The 17,036-nt window shown below is 31.9% G+C and overlaps 1 protein-coding gene across 1 annotated transcript in view; it reads right to left on the bottom strand.

Annotated features, from left to right (window-relative positions):
* The window catches only part of rdgA (retinal degeneration A), a 126,959-nt gene extending 110,207 nt beyond the window's left edge, over positions 1–16,752 (bottom strand). The window contains exon 1 of the mRNA XM_089266291.1: positions 16,343–16,752. Within this exon, the coding sequence (XP_089122417.1) occupies positions 16,343–16,749 (407 nt within the window). The 5' untranslated portion in view covers positions 16,750–16,752. The remainder of the gene's footprint in view (positions 1–16,342) is intronic.
* Positions 16,753–17,036: the final 284 nt, after the last annotated feature.

Genomic DNA, 17,036 nt, shown 5'->3' with positions numbered 1-17,036 from the left:
TTCTCGACATTTTTTATAAAAGGCAGTTTTATTGGATCCAAGAATCATCTTTGATGATTTATTTGCAACATTGAGTCGCATCATGTCTGAGTGAAAACTTAGGTTAAGGTTAACCTTTGAAAAGAGTTTTATGCATTCATTAATAACTCATCTATCAACTGTCGAAGCTTGTCAAAAGTTTATCGCCTTTTCATTTCACACCTATGATCATGACTATATCACGGTTAAACTCGAAATTTATATCTTCTAATTATGTCTATTAGGAGTGTTCCAAGTCAGGGTGAAATTGTGTCTCAACTAAAGTCGACTTTTCCCCCCATCATTTTCATAATCATGACATAAAACTGTCTAGTAATAATCTGTTAATCAGAGATTATTACATGAAATACTTTTGATTGACAGTTGGTTAACAACATTATCTATTGATCACAATGGGAAAAGATGCACTTTAAAGCCAGAATTATTCAGTGGAACATGTCTGGAGAAGAAAATGTTCATCAGACAGTCTGTGAACTAGCACTTGATACTGATGTGCAATAATCGTAAGTAAAGGTTAAATATTGATTCAAGTTGATTCAAGTTTAAAATGGTCTTCTTAAACCAACAAATTCAAGATAACTTGAAATGAAATGATTCAATAATTTGACTCTAAATATCAAAACTTGAAATTGAAAAACTTAAGCTCATAAATTTTTTCGCTTTAAAAACCAATTAAAGAAGGGTTCCAATTCAATTCTCAAGTCAAACATTGTTGTTTATCCATCCAATTTAGCAGATTGTTTTCCAAGAATGAAAAATTTCTAAAAAAGCCAAGATGGATACAAACAGTCGAAAGCTTAAAACAGTGGAAATTCCGATAGTGAATCACTCAAGGAATAGGTTTATTGACCGTAAAACTCATGTTCACAGCAGTCAAGAATCGAAAGAAAATTAAAGCCAAAATGCAATCTTTAACCTTTTCTGAGGAAGCTTATTAATCTCAATTTAATCAGTTTGATAATTCAACAAATTGAACAGTTGAAGGTCAGAAACAATTGGTTCGTAAAACGGATTTACGGATAAACTTGCATCAGATGCCAAATGGCAAGTGTCAAGTTTGTTATCTAAAAAGGATCAAATATTCAGCATCCATCAGCATAAAATATTTTCATGGTTGGAGACAAGACAGAAGGAAGAAACATCGAATGTGAAAGATTTAATTCGCTAGTCAAGAAGTGATTGAATAAAGAAGAGATGGAACTAGTGAAAATTCAGTGGAAAACTAATCGAGTGAAACGCCAATGGAACTCTTTCCATTGTTGTATAACAAGATGGGTTGAATGAAGGGTAAGAAGAAGAAGAAGAAAGAGTAAAATGGTGAAAAGAGAGTCAAAGTTGAAAGATAAGTTACCATGAAGAGAAAGAAAGAAAAGTCTGAAAATCATTCAATTGATTTTATTTTCTTTTCCAATTCAACCTTATTCCTTTTCTTGATAACCACCACAAAACAGCCTCTTTGATTAACCTGATTTTCTTTGCAGTTCATAACCATTTTTGAAGGTCTGATAAAGAGTCTAGGTAAAGAGACAGAATGGCAAGAGTAAAAGGAAACAAAAAGAGTGAAAGAGTCTTATGAAAGGTCATCAGATTGAAGATGAAATGGATGGGTAAACGAAAGAGTGACTAATGAAAATGAAAAAGAGATTCTGGTTCATTAGTTGAAGTGAAAATAATGGTGGAAAAGAGTGTCTTTTTTCCTACCACAAATCATTCCAAGATAAACTTGGTCATCATGAAAGTAAACGATTGAAGGCAACTGTTAATTTTTCCTGTTTCACCCCTTTACAGGGTTCAAAATTATTGTCTATGAAAAGTGTTTTTCGAGTAAACTCGAGAATAATAATTGCTCTTTTCCTCATTTCTGTCCAATGGAAGACGAAATGAAATTAAAAAAGGTTTAAACGAAAAACGATGTTCAACTGGAAAGAAACATCACTTGAAGAACACTTTACACAAAATTCAGATTCTGTTTACTACCAGTTGATGCTTGAATGCTTGGAGTTGAAATTATTAGTGGAAAGGCAAGAGGGAAAAAAAGTTTACTAAAAACAGACAACTTAATTGATTTGAAATCAAATGAAGTAAGGAGCCAAAATTGAAGGAAACTTGAGAAGACTAATTAGGTGATCAAGTTGATTAGATGTTCAGACGGTTAACATGATGTTTAATAAAGTGAGCTGGGAATGCAAGGAAAAAGTAAAGGGTTGAGACTAACCAAAAAGAGGTACAAAATGTTGACAGAAAAGGGAAAAAAGTTGATACAAGTTTTTTCTTCTCTTTCGACTTTTCTTTTCATATCTTTTCTTGGTTAACAAAGGATAGAGAGAAACCACAATTATATCAATACAACAATCAATATTGACCTTGGAAATGATTGATAATTAATTGGAGTGGTAAAGGAATAAGGAAAAGGTGAAAGAGTACAATTCAAGTTGCAAGGTATTTGGGTCAATATTGAATTATCAGAGGGAATTATTGGTGTTGATGGCAAGATTATAATGCAACTTCTTTTGCCAGTTACAGAAAAGTTCAACATGAAAAGGTAAAGATGCAGGGTTAGCTGTAGATAACGATGAAAAGAGAGAGAGAGAGAAAAGAAAAAGTTATCGAGAAAAAAAAGATTAAATGCTCGATATGATAATGGAAAGAAAATAATTGATGTAAGGTTGACATTATATAAATAAATAGACATAAATAGAGATGCTTATCATATCAACTTGCTTTAGTTTGTTTACAACATTTTTGTTACCCATCATTTGGCATTGCTGTTATTATTTGTTACAGTCAACTAAATGATTACATCTACAGTTGACGATATTTCATGTCAACATTGGGCAACACTTAATCATGGTGATCATCATTTTCCTTTTTATTCTTCATTTTCTTCTCTTGACATTGAACATAGTTTATTGATGGAAAAGGAAAAATTTCAATTTTCCATCTTATTCCATCAGACTGTGTAATTATCTGGAAAATGCGTGCTTTTGATAAATGAAGTTTGAGAATAACCACAGATAATGTCCAAACAACAGATGGACTGTGATTGAAGCTGACAAAATAGTTATCAATCGTACTTGACTGGGAGGCTCTTCTCAAAAAATTGTTGAATAGTGTCTCAGAATATTGAGGATTTTGAATTTTGTATTAAGAACTGCAGTTGAACAAGATCGATTTTTTATATTTGAAATAACTTGTAATGAAATTATCAATTGGTTTGTTTATTTTATTAGTCGATCTTATCTTACTTTGATGCTTTCCTATGACATTCAACTTATACTGGAACAATTTCATGTGACCATCTGATGAGTACATTTGTCCTTAATGTTGATAATTCGAAACTTTTTGGTTTAGTTTACTTGTTCAAAGACATGTTCAGTATATCTTTATCGTTCAGGTTTCCTTTTTATTACTTTTATCATTGATAATCAGCTGGAGGCAAGAAAAAGAATCATGAAAATGCTCATAACTGTAGAGATAAACTGTAATGTAATGATTATTCAGAAAGGTAATTGAATCAAAATTTTTATCATTTTTTTCTTCTCATTCTCTTGGATTATTTGCAATTGAAACTTACCTGATTACAAATGCAAATGATCTTCGAATACCTAGAAATTGTCATATAAGGTATGACTGGTAAAGAATGGAAATAAATCAATTTAGTCAATTTTTGAGCTTAATTATTAGAATTTTTTCTTTAATTCATTCTTATAACCGAAAGTGGTCCATTCTCAGCTGCTAAGCTGATTTTTTCTTTTTCATGGACAAATAATCTGATAAAATATTCAGAATCAAATTCATTTAACTTAGATTTAATCCTGCGTTTAAGGCTGTCGAAATTTGCAGCACACCAATTTTTAGAGTAAACTTTTTGTTTCAAATGTGCCCAAAACCTTTCAATTGACCTTAATTGCGGCACATTAGGTGGGTTTTGATCTTTTTTGACATATTCTATGGCATTTTTTTCGAGTGTTTCGATAGTTTCCTTTGCATAATGACTTGAAGCGCCATCTGGCCAAAACAAATATCGCCAATTTTGGTAATTTTTATTGATAAAAGGGACCAATCTTTTTTCAATACATTCGGTCCGATATATTTCTGAATTGACCGCACAATTTGCCGGGAGAAAAAATGGTTCAGAATGGCCTTTTTTGGAGATAGCGATCCAAACGCATAGTCTTTTTTCGAATTTTGACCTCGGGTTGAATCGGGTATCAGGACATACTTTTTGTGGGGAATTTGCTAAATAATACTTATTCAATTTCCCTGATAGTGGAAAGTAGGATTCATCATCTTCTATCAGGTCAATTTGTCCATTAACTGGCACTAATTCATTTGCCATCACTTTCAATCTCTCACGTTGACCAGGAGTTGATTTGGGTGCATCGATCCGTTTCCAGGCTTTTATACCAAATTTTTTCAATAATTCCTGGCAATAGATGAGGGAAATATCGAATTTTGAGGCCAGTTCTCTTTGTGAACCATTCCAACCTTCAGCAACTTTTTTGAAACGGGCCAATTTGCGCGCCGTCATTTTGATCGGTTTTCGGCCACAATTTTCATGATTAGTTATGTTTTCTTTTTCCGAACTCTTTTACCAATTCGATAGACTGCACCTAATTTGATTCCATGATCACTCAGTCGTTTACTGCATTCATACAAACTGAGTTCTGGGTGAGCACCAACAAAAGAAACTATGATATTTCGACGATCACTTAAACTTAGCACCATTTTAATTGAATAACAAAATGAAACTAACTTAAAAATGGTATAAAATTGAAGCCCACTAAATTTCTGTTAAAACAAGTCTAATTTGGTGACAATATGTCTAGACTGTGAGTCGCCATTAAATTTCAAAGATTTTATTTCCATTCTTTACCAGTCATACCTTATAACCTGTCCCTCTGTTTAACATGATAAGGGGAGAAAATTTTTGTTAAAATTCGAACGATTGTGATCTTTTTCTATATCATTCAATTTGTACACTTGATCAGCTTAGGAGATTCGATATCAAAAGTGTCATTAGTAGATGAAAGTTCAACACAATTCATGTTTATTGACAAAAATAGAATTTTTTCAACTTTTTTAGTTTTGGATCTGAACAAAATTATGGTTTTAATTGAAGTAACCAAATAGATATATATCTATTTATTGTTGATAATTATGGATATGGGAAATATGTGGAAAGGAGAGAATGATGATAGAATGAGCTAGAAACTCAAGAATTATTTAATGCGAATTTCACTTATATTCGTTTGTCATATTTCAAGGTCAAGGTCATCCAAGGTCATTTGTCCGAAATCGCTCCTAACAATGTTAGAGATCAAAATAAGGTCACATAATAATTTTCCAGGTCGATATTTTTTGCTAATATTCAATGATTCCACATCAATCATTGGCTAAAGTACTCAAAGAAAAGTTGGAAAATATGTATGTAAAGGAAAAAATATACCAATATAAATCATTGTAGATGAAAATGGATGTTAATGTGCATTTCCATGGCGAAAGTCGATCGATCTGATTTGATCATGAGAAAGAAGATGGGACGCTCTCTAAACTTCCACTCGCGAAGGAAATTCGGCCAAACTTTTCCTCTACAAAATAGATGGCCGTGGACAATGGGGCTTCATTCCTGATGCTCGTGATCATATAATGAAACACTGTCTAGTTGATTGAAAATTTGTTGATTTGAATGTTCGACCAAAAGACCCTGTTGCAAAAATAATTATGATGTATTACCATATATTAAATACATAGAATACCGATTTTAGTATAGTGCTTATAACTAATAACAACACTCTACAACAATATATGTTGAATGTAATGAATTGAATTCGCCTAAAATTTTGTCATATTTAATAAATAAAATATTATTATTTATCTTGAAATGATTTCTTATTGTTTAAATTAATTCGAGGATTGATGTAGCAACAATGCACGGTCCTTGCTATCGATAATTTCACGCTCTTTTCGGCATGAGTGAATGTCTGATCGATCAAATGAGCCAAATACTACTTAACACTAATTGCGAAGGTTAATCGGATTATAAGACTAGCACCAACAGTAACAAATATTAGTTGAGATTTGCGCCTTTCTATCACCATTCTCTCCTTTCCCCACTAATATCCATAATTATCAACAATGAATAGATATATTGATAATGAATAGACAATGAATAGACAATATATCTATTTGATTACTTCAATTATAAACATAATTTTGTTACAATCTGAAACTAAAAAAGTTGAAAAAATTCTATTTTTGTAAATAAACATGAATTGTAAGCTTTAAAAAGTACAGGGCATTTCAGCTATTTTGTCCAATGTTAAACGCTAATTATTCAGCTCTTGAATGAACTAGGGAGATAGTATTTTATTTATGGGAGTTTCTCAGGTACTTGTTTGCTATATTTCAAGGGCAAGGTCATTGAAGGGCATTTTTCGGAAATCGCTGCTGATCATGTTAGACCTTGTATTAACCTCTAACATGATCAGCAGCGATTTCCGAAAAATGCCCTTCAATCTCCCTAGTTCATTCAAGAGCTGAATAATTAGCGTTTAACATCGGACAAAATAGCTGAAATGCCCTGTATAACTACATAGTTGACAATCATTTAACACAAATAAGCTTATGATAAGATTTTAGGCTGGGTCAGGTTGGACATGTTGGGTCACCTCCGAACCTTTATCTACTAATAGTGTCAACCTAATGGACGAGCTGAAATAAATTGAATGCTAGAGTTTAGCAAGTATTCAACCGCGAAAGGCTAGAATTTTATTCAAAGTAATGATATTAACTGCAGTAACACGCAAAAGTCCAGATAGATTAAATTTGAATCAAGTACAGGTTTATAAATGTATCTTTGATATTAATAAACATTGTTTTTTTTACTCGAGTCACGCTATTAAAAATGAATCCTGTTTCAAAGTACATGATCAACTATGTGTTCAGTTGAGTTCATTTTCTGAATCTTGTTACGTCTCATGGAAAAGTTGATTCATTTTTCAGATTTACTCGATTTATTCGAATACTTTATTATTGAGATTATGAAAATTTCAATAAGAGCTTGACGAAACTTGTGTGACCTATTGAGAATGAATATCCCAATACAACAGTTTTGCTAAGAGTTTCACAGATTCGCTATTATTATAACACAAAGTTTTCCTTTGTTGTCAGCATGCAATATGCTCATATGAATGATGAATTTAATATCTTAAGATAACCACGCAATTTCAGCAGAGATTGCTCATTCAAAGCATTTCTCAAGTTTCTTTTGTAATAAAAATTTCAATGGATTTGAAAAGTTTTTGCAGCTTTCTTGTATCAAACAAGTAATAGATGGAAAATTGAAAAGGACGGAATGTGCCTCATCTCTAGTCATTCCAGATTTTTAGTCGAAGATTGTCGCTTAATTTGTAAGTACTTTGCAGTTGATGAATAAACCAAACAATTAAAAAGCCTATTAGCTATTGACTAATGAAAGCTTGTACCTTCACAGTTTGTAAGGATTTTGCATCAAAGTTGAATTTAAAACACATGCATTCGAATAGATTAGAACAAAAAGTTTCAAAGCAAAAGAAAAGAATATTTTCAATGGAATGAATGGCACAGAATGAACCTGAATAATATTATTAATAATAAGTGAAACGAAATGAAAGCAGAAATTCACTGTTTACTTTGGGAATAATTTCTTTTTTCATTGCATTTGAATCTAACTTGCCTAACAAAAGGGAATTGAAAAGTTTACACGATATGATTTTCTTTGCTGAGTTGAGGTTAAATTATAGTTACTGTTTCAATTAAACCTGTTGCAAGTAAATAATGTAAAAATGTAGTCGACTGATAGCGTAGTGTATAGAGACATGGTCTTAACAATTCTCAAAGCACTTGGGTCTTTTGTTAGCAAGTATGCAGTTCAATGATAGTTTAATTTTGGCTGACTCCATGACTTCCCAACTGAAAGTCCAGTCAGACTAAAAACTCTTTGGAGTGAGTATTGTTTAGACTATGGAGACAAAGTTTACTGTTAAGCTTAGTGTTCCCTAGTTTCGCCTGTTCCAGTACATCACAGAATACTAGCCCATGGCATGTCATCTCAAGGATCAAAAGACTGGAGAATAATCAAATGATGAGTCTCCTTAAATAACGATACTGATCTTAAAGTGAGAAAAAATGAGAGATAAAGAGTAAATCGTTAAAATAAATGCCCATGAAAAGTTTTTACGGTACATACATGTAGATGCTTTTTAGCCGGAATGGGCCCATGTATAACAGTTACCGAGCAAGTTTTGTACTAAAAAATGTTCAGGAGATGAATTTCTCTAACTTTAACCCACATGTGTTGTTGATAATTTTGATAATCGATATTTCATTGTTTTTTACATTGTAAACAGATCTATTGATCCTAAAATTGCATTGTCGATCCTCATTATCACAGCCTCATATTATCTAACCCAAGTTTGTTTCTAACGGTTTGGGGTAAAACGAGAATTTAACGGCTGAACAGAATTGTAAACTTTAACTGTTGTGATTATTTCGATTTCGAGGTTTTTCTTTAAATAAAAGCTTTGAAACTAAAACTAAATACAGTGCCAATAACTATATTGTTATGCTAATTGTTAATGATATTCCATATTATTTTTGGAAAATTTAAGTTTGGATTGATGATATAATAGCATAAAAAATGTGATTTTAATCAAGAGAAGTCTGCACTGTGTTTTTCGTTTATAAAAAATCGACAAAATGAGATAAAGTTTCATGCTTTCCCTGCTTTTCAGGCAACATCGATCAAATACAGTTTGATTGAACATGCCACCAACATGCATGATTACTGCTGAAAGTTCAATTTTTCCCATCTTTAGCTATTTTTCATCCATTATTTCCAATCAAGTGTGTATATGTTTATACATGTTTTGGAATGAGAATTTAAAAGAAATTCCAAAAGTATACTTAATAAGGAATAAAAAGATGGAAAAAAGTAATAAGGCGATAGCTCCAAGGAATTTTCTGTTATTCGATTCTACTTTTTCACTGAATACCTTCATTGTCTGGAATAATTTTCTCTGACAGTTTTTTTCCAACGAATCGCCTTAATTGTTTACGATTTCACACCTTTGCTTGTCAGCCTTAGTTGGGATAAAATAAGCTGTTGTGTGAAGAAAAAAACATTGAATTATTTTCGTTTCTCATTCATTGGAAGCTTCATTAAGCTTGCATTATACTAATAATATATTAATATTTACTTTTTATCAACATTCTTGCTTAGACTCATTTTTCATTGGGAAAAGTTTTTTATTCTCATTTTTCAGTTTCCCAGTTTCTCATTTTGTTTACTCTTTCATCCACAAGTCAAAGTTTAGAAATGAAAAATGCTTCAGGCAAATTCACTCTAACCAACATATTACATTTCAACGATAATGATCCATGATTACAATAAATATCATAAGTTAAAAAGATCTGGTCAGTTTGGTAAACAACCTTGAGCAATCCATTTCACTAAAGACTATCATTCTTGAAAACAGAAAATTGTTTCATGGAATCTGTGTTTCAAGTGAAAAGAAGAAAAAACTGTTTGGACAAAATTTCGATTCACTTTTGATGACGATGAAATTGCGATTTAAATCAATGTAAACAAAAAGTGTAACAACAGAAGTTGGAAACTGTTGGTTTTTTGTTTGAGAAAATTGAATGAACTTTGGCAAGGTAAAGTGTCATCTATTAGAATAAATTTGCCGTCGAATTTTCATGCTCAATTCTTTTATGTTGCAGTTGAGTTTCCATTTCAATTCCGAGTTCATCTCAAATGGTGTCATCTTAACTTGGTATGAATCAGATAATAGAATGATCAAAAATAGTGAATCAACAAAAAAAAGAAATTAGAGTTTTCATTTTGATCCAAGTTTATTCAGGTTACAAATGACTTGACAAATGGTCAAATGAAAAGGAAAATTTATCCATTTTCTCATTCAGTTGGACTTTACTTTACAATATTGTATACTTTGCTCGGTTCAACGAATTATTTTGGTCATAATTCAATCATGAGTTAGCCTGAAGCAAAGCTATTTTTGTCAGAAATTAACACCAAATTATTGTTCGATAAATGCGGGAATGAACCAAAATTCTGTGAGTAAATAAATGAAATTGATATTTATTTGAACCGGAAACTGATTGGGACGCAAAGTTTGACAGAGAAAATACTTCAAGTAGAACTTTTTGATTTCCGATTCAGTTCAGTTCAAGGTGAGTTATCGAAGAAAATCAAATTTTTATGGATTTTCTTTTTAGGAGGCAAAAAGTTGATATCATTTGTTGTGAGATTGACTTTATTTCAACTTGAACTTTTCCAAAAAATGAATGAAAAAATGAGAGAAAAGTGAAACCTCAAATATTCATCAATTTTTGTTTATAAATTTAAAATTCAGGGACAGGAAATCAATGGAGAAAATAGATTTACAATGAACTTTTCTCTGCATTTTCTCTTTTTGAAACATTTCCATCAAAGACCTTGAAACTTCAACTTTACCATGAATTATTTTCTGATTGACATTGGAATGTAAAACACAATTGTGAAATTTAATTCCAAATGCTGAAGAAGAAGGAAAAAAAACTGTTTGAACCTTTTTCCAACTTTTATTTGATTCACATTCAATTCTCAAAGGTATCTTAATATCGGATTAAATTGTGGTAAATGGATTAACGTTTCTCAGCAAAATTCAGTATTTTATCATCAATTCATCTAATGCAAATTGAATGAGAAAATAGCTAATAATGTTTCAGTTATCACAAATGGTTAAGTTTTATTATGATATTCACCTGGAAATATTACATTTTAATGAGCTCATGAGAAAATAAGTATTGGAAACAGAAACAAAATTGCAAAACATATCATCAAACAGGGAATTGTTTACATTTTATGAAATAAAGAACATGGAGTAACTTAGAAACAGCTTATTTTCATATGCAAAATCAGTAAAATATTAGAATCAGAATTTCTGCAACATAATTACAATAAACTTTCTCACGAATAAGGTATGCTACAGACTTCAGACTTAAACCATGAGCTTATATCGATTGAAAAACCACAAGTTCGAACGCTCAAGGTTATTCAAAATCAATTATTTACTTGACCTTTAATTGACATTGAATGTCATTTTCCGCATCCGCAATTTTCAGATCAGATAAAGGTAGTCAAATGATAATAACTCATTCTGGCCACAGGATATGAGCCATTCCATGCCGTTCAATGAATCGATTTCTTTGCTAAAAATTACTTTTATCTATCCAATTGTAAGAATTATGAATATGTGCAGTTTCAGAAAATAACATTTCAATGTCAATTAAAGGTCAAATAAATAATTGGCCTTGAAAAACCTTGAGCGATCAAACTTATGGCTGAAGATCTGTATAAGATCATGGTTTAAGTCTGAGGTCTGTAGCACAAGCCATTCGTGGTTATGCCTGCATGAAGGCGTAAAATGAAGAAAACGTCCGGTATAATACAAATTATTTGTTCCCAGTCCAATGCTAATCCTTCAATCCTCATCCTGTGATGCTAGAACGTTCTCTTCAACAGTTCAATCAACTTTATTTATATGCTTAACATCAATAATATCAGCATAAAATAGAGATTGCTGAGATTGGTAAGAACAATCAAAACGAGAAGATCTACTCATTATTGGTATTATAGTATCCGAAAAAGGTCTTTGTGAGTTGAAACCATCTTTAATCAATATTCCGTGAAAAAATTTTGTTGCGAGTAAAGAAACTCTTTAAGTGGTGAACATGATTTCTAGTTAAGTGCAAACTCATAACCGGTTTCACAGATACACCTATAATCAAGAGCAAAATCGTCTTGTTGATCTTCTACAATCCTTGTAAGAACACATATGCTAACATCACCCGTTTCGAGTGTGACATGGATTATCCACTTTTGATTGCCTCAAATGATGATAACTAACAATTCCTTTGTGTTCATAAGTTATACCTTTCTCAGATTGACTGATTAAATTGTAGATATTAACTTTAAGAATACCGGGCGTTTTTTCATTTTACGCCTGTTGCATAACTCACGAACAGTTGGTGCTACAGACTTCAGACTTGACCCATGAAATAACAGATTGACCTTGAATGACCTTGAGCGGTTAAATTTATCATTGTTCAATCTGTGAATGCTCATGAGTCAAGTCTGAGGTCTGTAGCACCAACCGTTCGTGAGTTATGCTTGCGAACAGGCGTAAAATGAAAAAAAACGCCCGGTACCTTGACGTGTTGAATTGGTTTAATAAATTAAATCTTCGAATAATGTAACCCGCACTGACACTTCTACTTTGCGATCAAGTTTTGCGTCTGAGGAAGCTTTGAATGGTTTAGTGGTTGTCCTTCAGATCTTGCGAACTGCTGTCGGTGATTTGTCCGCGTAAGAAACAGTTTTTTTTGATGAAAGTGCGTAATCAACGCTATAGATTAGCTGACTAGATTAGCTCTTTTTTTTCTCCCGTGTGCAGCAGTTGGCTCAGATGGGAAAAATTGAAAAAATTTCTGCCTGACAATTGTGTTAACATTGAACATTCTTGATGAAAAACGTGAATCAATAAACTTCCAAAGGGAATGCTCTTCATCTAATCATTGTCCAAAACTTTATATTGGTATTTGTCCAATCATTCAATTTTGATCCCAGCCAATGTTTACCCATTTTGTTGAGAAGAGAAGCAGTTGCACCAGTTTTCACTCAACCTTTTTTGTTTCCCATCCAACTCGAAATCTGTTTCCAATCATTGTTATCTTGTCCAGAATGGAATTGAATTGTTCAAAATTTTACCCATTTTTTTCATTAACTTTCAACTTGGAATTTCATTATCAGGGCAAATGTTAAAGGCAAGGTTATTCACAAGTTGAACAAATTTAAAAGTAATTCCAGTCCAACATGAACAACCATTACAGCACCCAAACAGGCAAAGAAAATCAATAAAATTAAATATCATTAAACAGTTTTTTATAAACATTGACAGTTATGTTAGCGGATTTCATGAGAAACAAATCTTAATTTAATTTCTTCACAAGATTAATGTTAACAATAATTCATCCTTATCATGTTCATGTCATGTCAGGGAATGCAAGAATAAAAGTGAACATTATCAAGGATTAAGAAAGAAATGAATCGAGAAAAGGTTACAAAGGGGAGAAGAAAAGCGATAAAAAGGCGATTCCAAGCAAGCAAAGGGTAAAGAGTTTTCCAAAAGTGAATGTTGGAAAAATATTTATCAAAACTTGACCCAAATTTTGATTGAAATAAATTATTGTATAAACAGTAGATTATTGAATGAACGAGAAAATTTTTCTCCTCTTTTATGCCATTCTCCTTTCTTCTGGTGAATATAAATAGACATGAAATCATCTAATTATTACAATGAAAATCAATAATCTTCTTTCACATGCTATTACAATATTGAAATTCATACCTTTCACTGGTCCACTGAATACCGTTAAAAGTCGAAAGTGAAAACTCAACCAAAATGAACCCATTTGGGTCACATCTTCAAGAGAGGCAAAAAAAGTAGCACGTAATGGGAGAGGAAAATGTGAGGAAACCTTTACGATTCAATTGAACTTTCCAAATGAATAATGTAAAGCATTTAATTTTTTTTCCTTCAAAAAATTTCTCTCGTTCAAGGGCATCCAAGACAACCTTGCTCTTTGCATTCATTTTTCATTGTCTTTACGTGATATTTGTCGATGAAATTTTGTTTGGTTAAACTTTTCATCGACTTTGAATAAACAAGATTACACATTTAACAAAATTTTCTGTTGAGTCTTTTTCACTTCGTTTAGTTGTTTCAATTTGAATATTTGAAAATTTTCCAACTTATTCGGTATTCAGATTCCATCTGTTAAGTTTATCGAGTAAAGGTTGGCTAATTGTGGCTTGATGAAAGTTGAAATGTTTATTTTTTTCTTTATCCTTTTCATGATAATCTTTCGCCAACAACCCCAATAAGTTAATCTGATCTCAAGGTGAAAAGTAATCTGTAAGCTCGTGGAATGATGAGATAAATCTGATGAAATTTGTTATTACATTGATCTTTGAAATGATCTCAGTGGAAGGAAAATGTTTATCCTCTTCTTTCCTTTTCATCATGAAAATGAATGCAAAAAAGAGTCAGACATTATTGATTCGATTGAGAATATGAAAGATTGACAAAAAGTATTCATAAAAATTTCGAGACTTTGATGAGACTCCAACAAAGCCAACTGAATGAATGGAGAAAAAAATGTTTATTTTCAAGTTTTGTCGTTTATTCAATTTTTCAGTTCAATACTTGTTCAAACCTTTTGAGATTAAAAAAGTATTCATTAGATTGCACTTAACCATGTTTGGCAAATTGTCGATGCCCAAAAGGTTTGATGAAAAAAGTACAATCCAAACCTGTAAACATTCATCTTGAAGAATGAAGTTTCATGGAAAAATAGAAATGACAAAAATAAATAGAGAAGATGGAGAAAAGAAGAAAAAAATGTTCATTTCATTACCTATTTTTAGCATCCATTTTTCTCGATTATTGTCTCGATCTCATTGAGCGATAATAATCATCCAATGAAATTGATAAAGGGAATTAGATTAAGTCTTTCAGTGTATTAATGAATCAATCGAGTTTCAAAAGAAAATCAAAGTCGATAAAACAAAGAAAAGAGAAGGAAAATTGTGAGCAAGAAAAGGTGGCGAAAAGATAGGAAAAGATGAAAACTTGTGATCACGTTTGATTCGACGATAATCTTGTGAGTTGTTCATGCTCATGATTGTGTGTTGAAATGCTGGCACAATTGATGGGATGTAAAAAAAAGAATAAAAAAGAAAAGCAAAAATTCCATCCTGTGTTTGTTCTATTTCCACAAACCTGCATCTTATCTGAATACTTGCACCTAATTTTCTCATCAGAGAAAAAAAATGTTTCCATGAAATTTGCTTCTCAAGAAAAGAAGCAAAACAAAGGTAACAAACAAGTTTGCATTAATCAATGTTTATACACAGACAATCCAGATGGAAATAAATCTTGAAAATTTCAAAAAATGAACTTAATCAAGGTGAACAAAAGCAGAAGCAGAAATTCATTTCAAATTGCAACTGTAAAAGAATGCAAATTTATTCGCAAAAATGTCGAGTTTACCTGTTGACAAAAGAGTTAATGACAACAATGGCAACAAAAATGCTCGACTTGAATACAAATTGTCGAGATTGGTGTTGCTTCACCATCCATTGAGATGCAAACAGTTGGACTGGATAAAAGTGTTGAAAAATGTTTCGTCTTTCGATGTGAATAGGATTGATTAGAAGTCAATAAAGGTAACAAGTTTGAATGAAAGGGCAAGAAAAAAGATTGAAACGCTTCCAACGTTTTCACTCCCAGTTTTTATTCCAAACTATTCCAACTCTTTTTATAACCTTTTCTTGGTCATGATAGACTTGCTTTTTTATCTACTATTGCAATACTTTGCACCTTTTCACTGTTACTTTTTTTTGTCAGACATTTTCCTTTGAAACTTTTCTTTTCTCACTGATTCATTGATCTGTTCAGATTAGAGCTTTAAATATTCAGTTTACCATTTATCACAATCAAAACTAACCTTTTCTTGACACTTGTAACTCCTGTGGGCAAACGAAAAGGAAACCTTCAAGTCAATATGTTTCTATTTTATTCAACCTTCATTTCACCATTGAAATGCAATTTTCACTTCCATTCAGACAAATGGTTCATCATTACTTTGCTCTTTATTGATTCTTGTTATTATTTTCACACAAAATTGAAACAAAATCGCAATAATTGAGAAGCAGTTGCACAACGAAATCGAATAACTTTCGAGAAAAAAACCTGACTGTCATGTTAATTTGTTCACACTATGAGATGAATGAATAAGTAATTAGAATGGAACCAAGACAAGAAAATATCCCAATTTTATTTTCGCACAATTTCCCAAATTACTCAGTTCCATGTTAACAGTTTTGTGTAACACATTATTTATCGATGTTCATTATGATTGTTACAAGTCAATAACAGAACATATTTTCGTCTGGAATAAAAAGATGGAGATAGAAAAAAATAATGAAAGGTGGAACAGAAAAGAAGGTGAAATAGCAACACCATTTTATTTCGATTGTTATGGTAATTTTTTGTATTTACCTTTAAAATTGTTATAAGATTAGTTGTTAACCATAACAATGTCTGAATTGGTTAAACTGATTAGACTCAAAATGGGTTCTTGGGAATGAAGCAACTCGAGCTGTCAATGGTACAGAAAATTAAAAGTCACTTACTTGTAAGAGAGCTTATACCCAAGCGGTTTCGTTTCCATTGAGTTGAATGTATATTCATCAAGAATGCTGACCAGGTTAGTCTCATCGTATTCATCTTGACCTGACTTGGGAGCATCACTATCCTCAATTATGATGGTGGGTAAAGGTGAGGGTTTTGAAGGAGTTGGTACTGTTGAGGGTAAATTGTATTCCGTTTTAGGCAAATAAGTTGCAGTCAAAGTTGAACTTGAAACTGGATCCACTGGACTGGTTACATCAGTCAGTGGGAAAAGTGAAGTAGTCTTGGCTGAGGCAAGTGCCCGAGTACTTCTAGCAACCGAGGAAGAGCCACTAGTTATGATTTTACGACGGTTACGACGTACACTTGGTTGTCTACTGTGAGTTGAACTTGACATTTTCACATTCATCTAGTGTAATCCGTTTTGCAGTTAAACTTGACACAAATCACAGAGTAAAATTGATGAACAAAAGTTGTCGCTTCAAAAAATGATGAAATGAATAATTATTTTTGCACAGAAAATGGAGAAAACAAACAATAAAACAAGCAAAGCATCCATTATCCATCATCACATTGTTATCAGTGGAAACGTTATGAGGCATGGAATGTTTAGAAATGAAAATATTTATTTTTACTTTCACAGAGCACAATGTTGATATTTTATTGAACATGTTTCCTCATCATGGCCATGATCAA

The sequence above is a fragment of the Tetranychus urticae genome, chromosome 1 (genome assembly GCF_039701765.1).
Source record: "Tetranychus urticae isolate SD_2017Ah chromosome 1, NJAU_TeUrti_SD_1.0, whole genome shotgun sequence".
NCBI lineage: Eukaryota > Metazoa > Arthropoda > Arachnida > Trombidiformes > Tetranychidae > Tetranychus > Tetranychus urticae.
Note: the sequence above shows the minus strand (reverse complement) of the source record. Positions and strands in the feature narration are given on the sequence as shown.